This window comes from Neolamprologus multifasciatus, chromosome 23, assembly GCF_963576455.1.
Source record: "Neolamprologus multifasciatus chromosome 23, fNeoMul1.2, whole genome shotgun sequence".
Classification (NCBI taxonomy): domain Eukaryota; kingdom Metazoa; phylum Chordata; class Actinopteri; order Cichliformes; family Cichlidae; genus Neolamprologus; species Neolamprologus multifasciatus.
Window position 1 is genome coordinate 14,585,791 of NC_140460.1, and position 18,191 is coordinate 14,603,981.

An 18,191-nucleotide genomic window follows, 5' to 3' on the forward strand; every position below is an offset into this window, starting at 1 on the left:
CATTTATTAAATTACATACATAACTATGCCTCTTAGATTGTGACAGAAACAACAGTGTAAGAATTTAAATAAGGTTTTGTATAGTCAGTGATGATGAACCATCTTTAAAGACAGCAAAATTAAGGTTTTATATATCTATTGGACTGTTTGGCTAAGCATGGTGGTTCTAACCTTTACTTATTTTCCGTCTCGTCTTCTTTTGATTGGTCCCTTTAGGGCAGCAATGGACCTTACCCACCCTATCCCAAGCATTCTCCTGTTTCTGTATGGTCTTCTGCGTTTCCTCCTGCCTGGCAGATTCTGTTTCAGCAACCTTAGTTCACTGTATGCACTCTCTCTTCCATGCACATGTCCACACCATCTCAGCCATGCCTCTCTAACTTTGTCTCCAAAGCACCTGTCCTGAACTGTCCTTCTGACATGTTTCTAATACTGTCCACTCAGGTCACTCCCAGTGAAAACATTTTCAACTCTACCATCTCCATCTCAGCCTCCTGTCTTTTTGTCAGTGCCACCATTTCCAAATCATACAAAACAGCTTGTCTCACTAACATCTTGTGAACTTTCTCTATGCATTGCGGGGAATAATTGTTGCACACACTGCCGTCCAGTAGGTGGCGACATGAGCCTTTAGAGTTCTTCTGAGGTTGTCCAATGAAAACACAGGATGAAGAAGAAACGACACTCCTGCTAGAAGCTTAGTTTGGACTCGGTTATCTTTCATGCAGTCACCTGTGTTTCGCTGCCTTCATGTCTGTGAGCTCAGCACGAACTCGCGGTTGGCAAAGCAGGTTAAGTCCAAAATAAAACACGAACAGCGAAGCTGGTTTTGAAATATGCCGGTGGTGTGAGGTTGGCCAGTGTTAGCACGGAGCTAGCTGCTGTTAGTTTGTTTTGCTAACGCAGAGTTAACCCTGCAGGATGGCTGCTGAGCTCTATATCTACTAATGATGCTCAGCAGCTAACCTCGGCGTCCGGATTTCGATTTGCAATATATAAATCAAAACATCCGAGTCAGTCCAGTTTCCAGCAGCAGACGCTTGTGCTGGGTTAAACGTTATCAGTGGATGTGAAACCTGAAGCTACCGGCATCCACGGCATGATTCATTCGGTTGTTTGATGGGGATTTTAAGGATCATGATGCTGCCGAAGATCCAGCTTTTGGCTGTTTTGGCATTCGGAGTGGCGATGCTCCTGATCGAGAATCAGATCCAGAAATTGGACGAGTCCAGAGCCAAACTAGGTAAGACCACAGCAAAGGTGGGTTCACCTAGTAACCCAGCTTATTGAGGCTTGAAAACTGAGGCAATGCAACATAGAATTTGTAATTTATAAAAAGTAAAAACATTCGGACAAGTTTTTACCAAAAATTACATTATAGGAAAAAAGTCAGGAGATTTTTAAAACTTAAAAATCATTTACACAACAATGCTGAAAGTCCTCAACCATCGACGTTATTGTGATTAATTTATTTTCATTTTTATTTTCAGTTCAGTTTGGTTTCAGCTAGTTTCCATAGTGGCTTTGCTTATTATTGAATTCAGTGTTTATTATACTCTTTATTATCATCAGATTGTAAGACTGTAAGATAATTTAGAAGAGTAGTGTTCATCAACATAGACATGTGACACACATACATAGATATTCCAGTCTCAATAAGCTTATGCACCAAAGCCTCCCCAGGCTAATTGTGTACACGGATTTGACCTAATTGGAAAAGGATGAACCTGAAAACAACGCCAGTATGTTTTAATTTAGATTTTGATGGAAATCCATATTTTTCCACCCATCAGAAGTATATCCCTTCAAGCACAGGGTTTTCCCTGTTTATGTAAATAAATAAATAAAAACTTGGCACCCACCAAAGAATCTTTGGTCATCAACATAAGGAAAGTACCTTAGGACCAAAAGTAAATAATATAATATATAGACATTTTTTTCAAAAGTAATTTTAAACATTTATTGCAGAAAAGTACACAAGAAAATCGTTAAACAACACACAAGCAATGGCAATTTTTTTTTAATCTAGCCATGTTGATTCCTTACTGCACAATTACTTCTTTCACTTGTACCTTTCAAATGTGAAAACAGAGTGCAGCCAACACCTGCGCAGACTGCCAGACATTCCACATTAATATTCAGTAAAGATTCCTGGAAACACAGACAAGTTCCATGTTGGGTTACAAGCACAAAACGTCAAGCGTGGTTGAAAACAGACATGCTGCCATGAATCATTTTGTTTGGATCAGAGCTCTGTGAGGCCAAATCGTCTACAGCAGGATCTGATCTTCATTTGGCTCTGTGTGTCTGCAAGTTTGAGCTCGTTTCCCAACTTTAGAAGAAATTTGGGACACTGAAAAACGCTGACACTGGAGGCTTTATGCGTTTAGAAACCAGGAGATTTTGGTTTTTAGTAGTTTTGTGCAAGGGACTTCTAAGATAAACACAAACAGTGTTTTTCATCATTTACTAATAAAGTTTGATTGAAGCGAGCTGTACACGTGTATATCGAGAATATGTGCTCGCAGCAAAATGTGAAAAAGTGACTTATAATAAATCTTATTAGTTTATATTCAAGGACATTAATTATCACATTTTTTGACAAAATTTATTCAGAGGGGATGCATCGCCCTGGCAACCAAGAAAATTGACCCCAGTCATCTGCATTTTATAAGCCTAATCAAGCAGATGTTGTGGAAGTGATAATTAAGTATTTTAATGTTTAAAATAATACAAATGAATACAATAGAATAGAAGATGTTTCACCTCTCATTTGAGAAGCTTCTTCAGTTCTAAGTCCAAATGGCAGAGAGTCAGCTATTTAAGATGTATTGGGAGTTGTCCCTTAAGAGGGTCGTAGACTCATCAAATGAGCCAAGGTATGAAAAAGGGTGTGGGTCATTATTAACAGAGGTATTGGGTGAAACCATTTTAAGGCCTTGCCTCAACCTGTCCTGTGACCTATTGAGATCAAGTGACGCAAGACGTGAGTGGGTGTTAAGGTGCTTCGGAAGGGATCTTAACACTGGATTGTGGGTGGCAGACAGTTGGTGTTGTAAGCCACCCCCTCTGTGCACATACAGTGGCTTGCAAAAGTATTCGGCCCCCTTGAACTTTTCCACATTTTGTCACATTACAGCCACAAACATGAATCAATTTTATTGGAATTCCACGTGAAAGACCAACACAAAGTGGTGTACACGTGAGAAGTGGATCGAAAATCATACATGATTCCAAACATTTTTTTTTACGAGTAAATAACTGAAAAGTGGGGTTTGCATAATTATTCAGCCCCCTTTGGTCTGAGTGCAGTCAGTTGCCCATAGACATTGCCTGATGAGTGCTAAATAGTAGTGACTAAATAGTCACTAGTACTAATAATGACTAAATAGAGTGCACCTGTGTGTAATCTAATGTCAGTACAAATACAGCTGCTCTGTGACGGCCTCAGAGGTTGTCAAAGAGAATATTGGGAGCAACAACATCATGAAGTCCAAAGAACACACCAGACAGGTCAGGGATAAAGTTACTGAGAAATTTAAAGCAGGCTTAGGCTACAAACAGATTTCTCAAGCCTTGAACATCCCATGTTCAAGCGATCATTCAGAAATGGAAGGAGTATGGCACAACTGTAAACCTACCAAGACAAGGCCGTCCACCTAAACTCACAGGCCGAACAAGGAGAGCGCTGATCAGAAATGCAGCCAAGAGGCCCATGGTGACTCTGGACGAGCTGCAGAGATCTACAGCTCAGGTGGGGGAATCTGTCCATAGGACAACTATTAGTCATGCACTGCACAAAGTTGGCCTTTATGGAAGAGTGGCAAGAAGAAAGCCGTTGTTAACAGAAAACCATAAGAAGTCCCGTTTGCAGTTTGCCACAAGCCATGTGGTGGACACAGCAAACATGTGGAAGAAGGTGCTCTGGTCAGATGAGACCAACCACACATGCAGGGCCTTGGAGTAGGGGTGTGTCACCAGGGTGCAGAGGAGGTAACCCCCCCCCCCCTCTGTCCCCTTCTGGCTGCCTCTGCCTCAATTTTATCCCGCAACTTAGACATTCACATTACTCACACTCTCATTACACATACATATAGGATCTTGGGGGTGGGCACGCTACACGGAATCCCAATTACCATCAGGGTGTACACCTCACCCCCGGCGTCGTTGCCCACCTCTCAATTTTAAATACACGTAGACATTGAGGGCTAGCAGGAGGGACTATGCGCTTACCTGCTGCTCTCTGGCAGGTAGCTCCATGCCCTCCTGGGTTTTAAATGCACCTTAGAACACACATACATCAACACTACAATGAGCGGGTGGAGGGAGGTTAGGAGTCTTCTCTCACCCTCGTTCTCTGCTTCCTGCTGGAGCAGGGGGGCTAGGAGGAGGAGTTGGCCGTCCGACTGGGATCCGGAATGTGGGGCCTCCCTGCTGCTGCGGAGTCGGGGCGGTCTGCTTCTCCCCACCGCAGGGAAAAGGGTAACACAACCTGGGTCTGGGTGCAGTTCCCCCCTCCAGGGGCAGGGGTACCTAGACCCGGTTCGTAGAGTACGCTTGGGGAGTGTGATTGTGTGTACAGCGTCTCTTTATGTCTGTCTCCACGTTGGTTGAGTGTGGAGTAAGTGCATATGAGAGCATGAGGGTGGGAATGGATGTTTGTATCTGTGTGTGCCTGTATGTCTGTGTCTATATGTCAGGTTGGGTATCAGATGCCACCTCTCTGAGGACAGCTCAGGCCCTCCAAGGTTTGGAGGCCTATCTCCCCCCACCACTTCCCCTGCCGGGGGCGGACTCCCTCAGACATCGGTGCGTTGGTGGTTCTTTGTGTCCGGGGGTGGGCGTCCGGGTACACACCGGCTCACTCCTTGGCGGCTGCTTATCGGGGCCTGGAGCCTGGGGCTCGCTTGGGCCACCTCGGAGGTGGGGTGCCCCCGGCCTCTCGGCCTGGGGCTCGGTCACTCAGGCACAGCTGGCTGCCGGCGGAGCTCACGGGCACGTCACTGCAGCCCCCCCTGGCTTCTACTCCGTGGCTGCTGGGTGACCCCTCATCTGGGACTCTCCTCAGCTCTTTCTGGGACAGTGGCGCGGCTGCCCCTCTGTTGGTCTTCCTTGGTCTCTTGTGTTCTGGGGGCCTCTGGATGTCTGGAGTTTTGATCTCCTCCATACCTGCTTCATGCCCTGGAGGACGGGGCAGTGGCCCCCCACACCCTCTAGCAGATCATTACATGAGGGAACCTTTTAAGAAAACAAGCGCGTCCATGCTCACAGGTGTACACACGGGTGATCACACACACAAACTACACCCTTTTTGGCTCCTACCTCAATGCACACTGTGCTGTCGATCTTACGTGCTGCACAATAATGTTTAATATTTAGTAGTTACTGTCATATTCCCATATATCATTGTGATGTGGTTTATTGTATTACTCTCGTTTTCTTCTGCTTGTTTTCTTTTTTCTTTCTCAACAGGTGATCCAGGTGATCGATATATGTATTTATTTTTTTATTTATTTATTTTTTTTCTTCTGCTTATTCTGTTGGTTTTTGTTTTTTGCCCTTCTCCCCCGTCCCTCTTCTCAACTGTCTTTCTTTCCCTCTTTCTTTCTCCCTTTTCTTTCCCCCAGTCAAATCTGTCCCGTATTCAGCAAGTGAAAATAAAATAAAGAATAAAAGGTGAATCAAATGGACCATTACGGCAAAGCTGGGATGGTCAATTTGGTAAAGAAAAACCGTTGGGCATCTTTCTTCGCCTTTAGACAATAATTCTGATGGCAAAAGAGCCAAACGGGACAGGCAAAAAAGAAAAAAAAAAAAAAAAAAAAAAAAAAAAAAAGATGAGACCAAAATGGAACTTTTTGGCCAAAATGCAAAACGCTATGTGTGGCGGAAAACTAACACTGCACATCACTCTGAACACACCATCCCCACTGTCAAATATGGTGGTGGCAGCATCATGCTCTGGGGGTGCTTCTCTTCAGCAGGGACAGGGAAGCTGGTCAGAGTTGATGGGAAGATGGATGGAGCCAAATACAGGGCAATCCTGGAAGAAAACCTCTTGGAGTCTGCAAAAGACTTGAGACTGGGGCGGAGGTTCACCTTGCAGCAGGACAACGACCCTAAACATAAAGCCAGGGCAACAATGGAATGGTTTAAAACAAAACATATCCATGTGTTAGAATGGCCCAGTCAAAGTCCAATCCAATCGAGAATCTGTGGCAAGATCTGAAAACTGCTGTTCACAAACGCTGTCCATCTAATCTGAGCTGGAGCTGTTTTGCAAAGAAGAATGGGCAAGGATTTCAGTCTCTAGATGTGCAAAGCTGGTAGAGACATACCCTAAAAGACTGGCAGCTGTAATTGCAGCAAAAGGTGATTCTACAAAGTATTGACTCAGGGGGCTGAATAATTACGCACACCCCACTTTTCAGTTATTTATTTGTAAAAAATGTTTGGAATCATGTATGATTTTCGTTCCACTTCTCACGTGTACACCACCAATATTTTAAGAGCTTTCTTTACCTATGTGTGTTCCCTTTCTTTCCCTTCTCGCTTAGAGGGAATGTTTTTGGCTCAGTGTTGCAGGGTCCTGATTACTTCAAGTTTGTGTTGCAGAGGGTGGTGGGAGTCAAAGAATAGGTACTGATCTAGGTGTGTGGGCTTCCGTTAAACTTCAATGTTGAGGTTTCCATTCTCTTCAAAGAGGAAGTCCAGTCGCTTTTCTTTCCAAGTGCCTTAAATTTCCATGACCTACACAGACATTGTGTGCATTCCACAACATATCTGAAGTCATCGCTCATGATTCCACCCTTCTCTCAGTTAATGCCACATTGACGCCCTGCGAGATCAAGGCCAAAACTCAGAAATTGTTGATAAGATCTGAAAATCAAAGATGATTTAAAAGGCTAAAAACACCCCCAAATCTGCAAACATAAAATTTCCAACTGAAAAAAATCATGATCTTAAATATCAAAAGTTATACTGTATCAAAGTAAAGATGAAAGTAATTAATGCTTACAGGAAATCAACACAGATAAAAATAACTGTACATGTTTTTTTTAGTTTGAATAAACTGTTGAAGTTGTAGTTTCAGTATTTTTATTCCTCAGCCATCAAAGGTTCCCTGAAAATCTTCTGAATTCGATAACTGAACAAGAAGTCATATGTGTATCTACTAGGATGCTGAGTACCACTGACGCCTGCCAGTGTACTCAGTTTAATCTTTTTTCTTTGAAATTAAGAAACATTTTGTTTCAGATTCGGCTCCATAGCCATCTCAACAGCATTTTGACATTTTGACATCATACAAAATATGCTTTCAAGCGGCTCTCATTAAATACCAATGCATTAGTTTAACCTCACCATTTACACTGTGCTCAATTTGGACTGCTTTCACTGTCTTTCTTGCTTAAAGACTGGTCTGACTATTTTTTCTTCCATTTAATCAACCCGTAAATAAGTTACCAGGAACACACGCCTAACAGAAAAATATGCACACATCCCATTTTCTTTAATCTTTAATATAAGTGACCATCCATCTGCCTTAAAATGGAGACAAAAGGAACTCAAACAGCCTCCACCCCCTGAGCTTCATCAGCCTTCATCGTGTCAGACAGTAAAGGACTTGCTGGACTGCTGGATGTTGCAGCATACTGAGCGCCACACATCCGGTCTAAGAGACACAAGGCCATTCGTGTAATTGTCTTTAATTAACATTGCAGTGGAGAAAAGAAGAGGGAGAAAACACCTTTAATTATGCCTCCTGTCAATGTTATCATCAAAAGCCTAATTAGTTGTTTTGATGTTATTGTGCTTTGAAGGACTTGTTGTTTTCTTTAATTAAGGCATGCTAACTAACAAGCTTCACTGGCCTTATGCCATGTTCCTGTGGGAGGGGAGAATCTCATCTCAGGGTTTATTTCATCTGGCAGCTGCCAGTCTGCTCCTGCTCCTCACTCATTCCAGCTGTTTAGCTAATCAGCAAATACAAAGAAGACGAATAGGAAGACATAAAGGTTAGATCAATCTCTTTGAACAACATCCAGCTACATGGAATGCAAATTGCTCCCTAAAACTACTGACTGACTATTTTATGGTGGTGTGATAAGCTGGAGTGACTGTCCTTTTTAGTGCTAAATCGAATATTATAATATTGTGCTTATTCAGTTGTGCGCTGTATAATTAAAATGTTAACAACAGACTGTGTTTACTTGCTTGTTCAGAACGCACCATAGCCAGACACGAGGTGGCCAAAGTAGAGCAGCGTCACAGCGAATACGGGGGTGGGCGGGAAGTTCCGCCGATAGTAGAAAACGACGACACGGTCATCATCTACAACAGAGTGCCCAAAACAGCCAGCACGTCCTTCACTAACATCGCCTACGACCTGTGTGGGAAGAATCGCTTCCACGTTCTGCACATCAACACAACCAAGAACAACCCTGTCATGTCTCTACAAGACCAAGTAAGACCTCATACGCTCAGCCAAAATGACAGAGTAACATTTATTATATTTTGCGCAGGAATACATTTTTAAAGGCTCTGTTTATGCTTCTATACCTAGACAGATCGCAGAGACGATGTAAGATTTTGGGATCACGCTCGGGTTCCTCCACTGAAATGTGGTCCTGGAGTATTTTCCACTAATGTTTTTTCTGTATCTTAGAAATATTCATTATTGTCCCTCATCTCACTAGGTTGAGATAACTTTGTTTTTCACATATTTATGCAACTCTTACATGCTGAAGTCCTAGAGAGAATATTTAAGAATGTGCAATTTTCAGCCAAGCGCCTGTTTTTATGCGTTGTGGTTAGCAACAACAACAGTAGCAGCATCGCGTGTCCGCACATAAACCACATAAACCTTTCACAATAAAGCTCAAGATCCTGTTGAGACTTTTCAAAATAAACTGAATCACGTGAAAGAGCAGATTATTTACGGATGAGAAGTAAAAAAGAGCCGCCAGGTGCTAAAAAATAAACGTTAGAAACGTTAGACTCTAGAAACTTAGAGTCTAGAAACTTAGACTCAAACGTTAGAACAGGCTTTTGCCCGCAGCACGCCGTGTAATAAATACTCACAAAGAAAACGGCGGCTGTTACAACTTATGTCTAAAAATGTATAGTTTCATGCATCTGTTAAAACACTCGACTCCAGCTACATGACGCGAAGCTGGAAACACTTCCCGCAAGTCGAGCTGCTCAAGATTCACTGAATTTACAGAAAATGTTACATTTTTGTGATTTATATTGTTATCGGGACGATAGAATTCTTATATTGGGATATGAGATTTTGGTCATATCGCACAGCCCTATTGCCAATTTCACGCTATTCTGATGATCCACATCACTCATGAAAAAGGTACTCTGTGGTGGTGGAAGGGAAAATCATCTGCGGCTGTTGTCTGTTAATGAATCCCTCTCTCCGGTGTGTTTGTTTGCACGTTGAAAATAATGAAACCTGATGATATTTTGGTTTGAGAATTGTCTGTGTCTTTCTACGCATCCTGTTACTCTTAGTGAATGTTTACTGCTGAGAGCAGCTCAGTTCACACAGTGTAAATGCCCTGAAGCTATAGTGGTGTTATTTGTAGTTGCCAATGTAATATCCTGTCTGCCGTCTCACAACAGGCTCGCACCTACTCACCACCCCCACCTCTCTCTCTCACACACACACACACACACACACACACACACACACACACACACACACACACACACACACATATGAGGGTAAACGACAGTCTGCAGTCCCGTCACAGCCAAGATTCATTTTTATATATGAACACTTTTGTATCAAGTTAAAACATCCAGTCCAGCCAAGGTATGTTTGACTTTGTGTTATTTATTAATAGTGTAGGGTGATATTAAAATGTGTGTGTTTCAAATGTCATAATTAATTGTCCATAATATTGTCCATGTGTGTAATGTGTTTTGTTTTTATGCTGTTGATCAGTGGCATAATTTACACTAGAAGCAAAAGTTTATAACGTCTAAGGCATTTATTTATTTAATAGTTTAGATCAGTGGCCCCCGATCTTTTTTGCGCCACGGACCGATTTAATGTCAGACAATATTTTCACAGACCTTTAAGGTGTCGCGGATAAATACAACAAAATAAAATGATACGACCAAGACAAAAACAGTGGTATTTGTAAATATAATAATAAACGCAAATTCACAGTGTAATTGTGTAGCGTTATTAGCAGTGTCCTCCTGAAATGCGACTAACATCCTCCTCTCTGCCCCTTAATGCTCTCTGGTCGCTATGGTAACACGTAAATACTTCTTTCAAAATAAGACAGATGTACAACACGGGAAAAGACCCAGAGAAAAACCCTGAAAACCATAAATTTCACACCCGAGCCTCAACTCTCGCGGCCCAGTGCTGGTCCGTGGCCCGGGGGTTGGGGACCGCTGGTTTAGACTGGTGGTGTACCCTAAAGCAAGTCCAAGGGGCCTCATTAATCAAAGAGTGGATGGGCTCCATATTAAGCGTGAGCAGAAAAAACAAAAATAGTTTGAGCAAATAAAAGGCAGATTTTAAAAAGGTACATATTCCACTTTGTAAAATCATAGTCCATCTGGGAATGTATCTACACCAGCCTCATATCTAAACCTCTTTATGTTTATCACCCTCATTCCACAAATGGTCAAAGCACCCCATGAATATCTATGGATCATATTTAGGTTGGTGATCATTGGTTCTTCTTACTGCAGTGATGTGTGTCACCGCAATTTGGTGAGTGTATTTTATTTGAGTTGGTGCATTATAATAAAAACATCTATTACCAGGCAGTGGATATGTGCAGGTGGTGATGATATGCCAGGTGAGAGCTGCCACTGCGCATCCAGTGTATTCGTGGAGAGGCCATGTTTGCAGAATCTGAAAGAAAACTAACATCATCCTGGTCATTTATACAGTTAAATATTGATGGAACCAACTGACCCTAACATTCTTCTGTGCTCTTTAATCTCAAATTTTCTGAAATTCATTACGGTAATTTGTCTCAAGGTAATAAGCATCATATATAAGGCAAACCAGACTTTCCTGAACCCTGCCACCAGCTTGATATCAACCCGCAGTCCAGTTGCTTTCTCTCTGCTCTGAAGGTGGTGGATGTGATAGGGGGATGGTGACATACATATTAGACTGTTTTTATTAGGTTTGATTTGGTTTATATTTATCAACACTGCTGGTTTTGGTGTCTGTGATGAAATACATTTATAAGTGATGCGTTATATTGTTTACATATTGTGATTCAGCACATCACCGTCTGCGACGCCAGTATGTTTGCAGTCTTTCTGTCATGCTTGGTTTTATAAATCCAACTGTGGGCTGTTGTATACTGAATACTGTTCATACGAGCAGATATGATTGCAAATATGAATGAGGTCTTGTGTTGTGCCTTGGGCACAAAAAGTCCCTGAACTTCAGATTAGCTTAGTGCTTGTTTGCTTCTGTTTTGTTTTCCTGACTGCAGCATTCAAGAACCAGTTTTATTCCAGAAGATTTCAATATTCCCATCACCCTGTTTCCCTGTGGGCTTGATATGCTGTGGTATAATTCTGTATGTGTCCTTACATTTCACTTTTCTGTAATAAAGTTTTGTTCACATCTAAATCTGTCTTTCTTAACCCAAGTTTTTGGCCTTGTTTGCTCTCCTCAGCATTTGCTCACAGATGCTGCTCGTCCTCTCACAGCATGTAAACGGCCTTTCTTTGACAGTATTCTTTCTATTTAGAGGCTTTTGTTCTCTATTTAGAAAATTCTTTATCTATGAAGTAATTTCAGTGATGGTGGTTTTGATGATCACTTATGTTCCTTCTGATTGTGCTTTGGTTCCACCTGATCCACTTTCCAGTGTTTTAGTGCTCCATGTGCAGTTTCCTTAGAAACCTTTAGTAGACACACAATTTAATCATCTTTATTTAATCCGAACGCTGTTTGAACAGAATGTTACAACTTAAGGAACCTTTTATACAAACGTTGGTGCCAGAATTTGATTGAAATAATTTTTTTAAAGTTACCAGATTATGTGCCTTATTTAAGTAAGAACTTCTTTTCAAGCTTACATAAACACATTTTAAGTAATCTCAGAGTTTTAGATCATTACGTTATCATGATGTGATGTTTACACCATTAATACTCATGTTTCATTTCTGTAGTATCTTTATGATAAAGAATTTCTGTACTCCAGTTTCCTCCCACAAGCTGAAGACACGCATGTTAGATCAGAGTGTGATTGTGTCTCTCTATGTTAACCGTTCAGTGGACTGACAGACGACCTGTTCGGTATGTATCCTGCCTCTGTGACAGCTGGGTTAGGCTCAAGCCCTCTAAATTGGATAAGTGGTTTAGAAAATGGATGGACATTGGACATTAGCTACTTAACGCTTGTTTTTACTTTGACATTCTACTTTGAACTTTTTCTCCTTAAACGGCAGCTTTTGTGACTCATCCAGACCAAAAACATGCATGGATAAATATTCTGTACATTCAGCTGCGCAGTGTAAGAGGAAAGACTGTCAAGGATGTTTTAGTGACTGGAGCTGTACGTGAAATTCAAGTGCTCAAAATCTGCAGCTTGTTCAGAGCTTGTGCTTGAAAACAGATGAAGAAGTGACAGGCATGTTCTTTGGGATTCACCTGCATGTTATAACAGCGTTTTGACCTCCAGGGCTCCACCCTGTCACATGACTAAAAATTATTTTTAAAGTATTTATTATTCATTATCAAAATGTGTTCCAGTTGTAAATATGAATGCAAATGCTCATTTGTTCATTGGGAAGGGTTGACACTTTTGCTGTATTTGAACTCTGCGCTGTAACTGAGTAAAGTTTGTAGCAACATGTAGCACAAACATTTCTGTTGTGGCTCCGTTTCCCCGCGGCTCCGTAATTAGTTTCCATTATCTTTGTCTCCAGGTGCGCTTTGTCAGGAACGCCACCTCATGGAGAGAGATGAAGCCCAGCTTCTACCACGGCCATGTAGCTTATCTGGACTTCTCAAAGTAAGGCCCTTCATTTCCTGTAATACCATTAATATCCAGATTAGTTACAAACAGCCAGCAGAGCAGATAAAGGGAGGTCACGTATTGATCGCTAACATGTGCTTTAGTGTTGATTAATGGCATTGTTGTCCTTATCTCCCCTGACACTATCATCTCTGTGATCACAGGTAATTATTCTAATGGTCTAAGTGTTTCTCAGTGAGAGAGATTCGGTTAACTTGCACTCTCACTCCCTGATGCTGCTCCATGCTTTCACTAGGGAGAATATGCTTTTTGAATGCAATAAAATTCAGCAGCACAGCTTCATGTGCTGCTGCAGTGAAGTATAAATTAAGTCTCAAAAGATTTTAAAGAATGTGCCCTCCCTTTTCTTTTTGTTCAGATATGGCGTGAAAGGTAAACCACTGTACATCAATGTTGTGCGTGATCCCATAGAGCGCCTTGTATCGTACTACTATTTTTTACGTTTTGGAGATGACTACAGACCAGGCCTTCGACGAAGGAAACAAGGAGACAAGAAGGTGCTTCTTTTACAGCTTGCATCCTTTTTGAATGACCTGTTTTTTGTCTGGATAATACAATGACAAGTGTTTCGCATTGTGTTTCAGACCTTTGATGAGTGTGTGTCATCAGGTGGGTCTGACTGTGCTCCGGAGAAACTGTGGTTGCAGATCCCTTTCTTCTGTGGTCACTATTCAGAGTGCTGGTGAGTGGGCTGCACCTGATAGCCCGATCATTCTCTTTCTCTGAACTGCTACAACTCCTGTTTAGGCTGCTAGCTTAGCATCAACGGGATGCAGCAGTGGCACAGAGCAGAAGTCGTTTCGAAGCGACAAAATGGGAAGTACAAATAAATGTAAAGAGGGTGCATGTCCAGCATGTCCCGGGTCTGCCCCAAGGCCTCCTCCCGATGGGACATCCCCAGAACACCTCACCCAGGAGCCATCCTTGTCAGATGCCCAAACCACTTCAAATGACTCCTTTCAAAGTGAGGCATAGCGGCTCTACTCTGAGGCCCTACCAGATGGCTGAACTCATCACCCTGTCTCTAAGGGAGACGCCAGCCACCCTTTGAGGAAAGCAAATTTCTGCCACTTGTATATATGATCTCATTCTTTCAGCCACTACCCAAAGCTCGTGACCGTAGATGAGGGTAGGAATGTAGATTGGCCAGTAAATACAGAGCTTCGCCTTTACACTCAGCTCTCTTCACCACGACGGACCCAATCCGTCTGCCGATCGCCCGCTCCCATCAATTGTGAGCTTCAGAGGACCATGGCTTCAGACTTGGAGTTGCTCATTCCCACTGCTTCACACTCAGCTGCGAACCGCTTCAGTGCGAGCTGGAGGCCACCACCTGACGAAGCCATCAGAACCACATCATCTGCGAAAAGCAGAGATGAGATTCTGAGATCGCCCAAGTGAAAGCCTTCCACCACTTGGCTACGCCTAGAAATTCTGTCCCCTAAAAATTATGAAAAGCATCAGTGACAAAGGCGGAGTCCAACACCCACCTGGAAACGAGTCCAACTTATTGCCGGCTATGCAGACCAAGCTTTTGCAAGGATCAAATGGCTCGTAGCAACGGGCCAGAAACCCTATACTTCCGAGGCTCTTTCCACAGAAGACTCAGAGGGACACGGTGAAACTCCTTCTTCAGAGTCCACAAAACACATGTAGACTGGTTGTGCAAACTTCTATGTACCCTCAAGTATTCTCGAGAGGGTAAAGAGCTGGTCCAGTGTTCCGTGAAAAGGATGCAAACCGCATATTTCCTCCTGTATCCGAGGTTCAGCTAACGGACGGACTCTCCTTTCCAGCACCCTGGCATAGATTTTCCTGGGGAGGCTGAGGATTGTGATCCCTCTATAGTTGGAGCACACTGTCCAGTTTCCTCTTCTTAAAGATCCATTCCAGAGGTACGGTCCCTAACCTCCATGGAACATTGTAGAGGCATTGTTAACCAAGACAGCCTTGCAGCATTGCCTCTACCAGGCATTCTTAGCGCACCTTCACTATACCTTTAGGGGCCCACAGGTCTGTCCAGTATCATCCCCTGCCACAGGGTCCAACACACCACCAGGTGGTGATCAATTGACAGTTCAGCACCTCTCTTCACCCAAGTGTCCAGAACATACTGCTGCAGATCTGATGATACATTTACAAAATCGATGATCAACCTGCGGCCTAGGGTGTCGTGATGCCACGTGCACTTATGGATACGCTAGGGTTCAGATCTGGGAGGCCGTTCCTCCCTTCACGTCCCTCCAGGTCTCAGTGTCGTTGTTGACATGAGTGTTCAAGTCTCCAAGTGAGACGACGGAGCCCCCAGGTGGAGCACCCTCAAGCACTCCACCCATGGATACCAAGAAGGTCCGGTACTCTCAACTGTCGTTCGGCGCATAAGAGCAAACGAAAGGGAAACAGGCTCAGGGAACCAAACCCTATTGTTCACTGGGAAAAACTCCAACATAGTGGCAGCAAGCTGAAGGGGTACTGAAATACTCATCCCTGGTAACCCTATCCCAGGCAGCGTGAGCTGTTCCCTAGATCTTTCACTCATAGGGGTTTTTGAATCGCTATTTGTCTGCTCCCTCACCCAGAGCTAGCCCCTGGGACACACAAACCCCTCCAACACTAACAAGGTAGTGAGTCATGGAGGAGTGTCATTACATTTTAATAGAATCTTAATGTAAGGATTAATTGAATGTAATGTAATTAACTATCTACTAAAGTGTAATTCACTGTCAGTGTCTGTTATAAAATGTTAGATGACTGTTTTGAATTAGTCGCAGTGTGACAATTTATTCTTTCTCCAAGCTGAGTGAAAGAAAAGGCTCCATCTGTTGTTTGTAAACAGTGATGAGGATATGGTATAGTTCTGTTTGGGGTTTTTTTCTCCTCACTAATCACATATTACACAGACGATGTAAACAGCACATATATAGATATATAGTCCACAATCTGTGTACTCAGACTCATTAGTGACTGAACAGCCTGTGGCAGAAGCAGTGTTTATATATGTCCAACCTAGGATGTTCTCATTAAAGCCTCCCTATCCTCCAAAAGAAGAAAAACAACAGTCATTCATCCTCATAACCCTCAAATGTCTTTTGAAAGCCAAAGACAGATTTTTGTTTTTTGTCAGCATTATTCTAAAATTTCACCTCAACAATAGGAATATGTATTTTTTTTTAGCTTTTTGTACAGTGAAATTAGAAATACCACTAAAATCATAATCACTCATCTGTTATAAAAAGAAGAAAAAACCTTGTGTACAGTTTGGAAATGACTTTGAATTCCCTTTGGAGATTATTTTGATTATTTTCAAATAAATAATAAATAAACTGAGTCATTCCTTTTCATTATTAGGAATTAAACAGTAAATGAGTGTGATCACAGTAACCTTGTTACTAATGCATGCAGTTTGACATTTTTCCTTTTATGTAGTTATTTTCTTTTAATGATCAGCATTCCTGGACATTGTGCTCCTTAAATGCAACAACGGCTTTGCTCATCACTGAGAAAATTTAGAGTTTGCTGGAAGAGAGCTAGCATGAAAATAAGAACAGCAGAATTCAAGAAAGCTGCTCAGTCTTTGCATAATACCCACCTATCGCTAGGGAGTATTGTGCAGTGATGTCAAAGACGTAGATAAGTAACAGAAGAAAAGCCTGGCCATCAGATGAGGCGATCTAAATTAAACTGTGATCTCCGTTTCTTGTGCAGGAACGCGGGCAGTAGATGGGCTCTGGAACAGGCCAAATACAACCTGGTAAACGAGTACCTGTTAGTGGGAGTAACGGAGGAACTCGAGGACTTCATCATGATCCTGGAGGCAGCACTCCCACGCTTCTTTAAGGGAGCCACAGATCTCTACAGAACAGGTAGCAACAAAACACAAATTCATACTGTTACTTCTTATTTGTGGCTGTGATGCCCTTAAAACGAGCCCTGTCAGTACTGGAGTTACCTTTATATGATGAATCCTTTTCCTGGTCTCAATTTACACTTAACTGACTGAATGCTTTTTTAGTAGAGCAGTAACAACATGTTACCTGGAATCATTAAACCTTCTTGTGTTCCTCCAGGAAAGAAATCGCACCTTAGGAAGACCACAGAGAAGAAGCCCCCCACCAAAGAGACAATAGCCAAGTTGCAGCAGTCAAACATCTGGAAAATCGAAAATGAATTTTACGAGTTTGCACTTGAACAGTTTCAGTTTGTGCGTGCCCACGCCGTCAGGGAAAAAGACGGAGAACTCTTTGTCCTTGCACAGAGCTTCTTCTATGAAAAGATCTACCCCAAAGTGAACTAAAAGTGTCAACAGAAAAGCATTACAGGGACAAGTCGTGTACACTGGGAAAGTACGAGACATTAAGCAGTGCTGGTTTCACTGGGGTCTAGTTGGGAAATCCTTTCAGACACTGTGGTGGAATTTCTACTTTTTTATTGCTAGTGCAGCTGTTGAGAAAACGAAGGTGTCAGTCTATACTGTGAGAAAGAATTTCCCAAACCTTAAGACAAGAAGGGGTTTTTACCATGTTTGATGTTTGGGTGGACTTTCAAAATAAAAGCAGGAAACCTCAACTACTTTAGCAGCTTCAAAACAGTGTTTAAAAAAGTGCGGATAGTCACGGCTACATTCCTACATGCTGTGTTAACATGTTTTTGGACCAAATTGTAGCAAAAGAAAACAGATTGGATCATTGCATCCTTTGATGCGTGACTGGTAATTTTTTATTCCACTGAGATCTTCTCAATTTTTACATGTGTCACACATTATTTCAGTGATTTATCACAGATATTAATGTGCATGTTTTTTCTTAAAAGACAGCTGCTGTTCTTTTGGGGTTTTTTTAGTCTGAAAGGACAACCTGGAGTAGGAGAAAGGTACTAATGACTAACAGCTGGAATGTTTGAGTACAGTATTACTGCAAGCAAGAAGAAACTGATAGTGCCTTTATATTAAAGTACAGAACATTTCTTTAATATTATTTTTCCTCTGATCCCACATTCACTTTCCTTTTATTTTGGCGCATTGCTTCTATGATTACTGTTTTCCACTCTCCACACTCTGAATATAAACAAATAACTACAAGTTTGTGTGATGAATTTTGTGAATAAGTTTGGTTGGCTTTTAAAAAGTGATTTACTTGTTTTATGCAACTTGAACCA

At 42.2% G+C, this 18,191-nt stretch overlaps 1 protein-coding gene across 1 annotated transcript; it reads left to right on the forward strand.

The window, feature by feature from the left end:
- The first annotated feature begins 650 nt into the window (after positions 1-650).
- Positions 651-18,114, forward strand: hs2st1b (heparan sulfate 2-O-sulfotransferase 1b). Its single transcript, XM_085151667.1, has 7 exons — positions 651-1,243; positions 8,223-8,464; positions 12,928-13,013; positions 13,396-13,534; positions 13,622-13,719; positions 16,743-16,900; positions 17,105-18,114. Exons 1-7 carry the CDS (start codon positions 1,120-1,122, stop codon positions 17,329-17,331), a joined length of 1,074 nt encoding a protein of 357 aa, XP_085007793.1. The 5' UTR covers positions 651-1,119; the 3' UTR covers positions 17,332-18,114.
- The last annotated feature ends 77 nt before the right edge of the window (positions 18,115-18,191 follow it).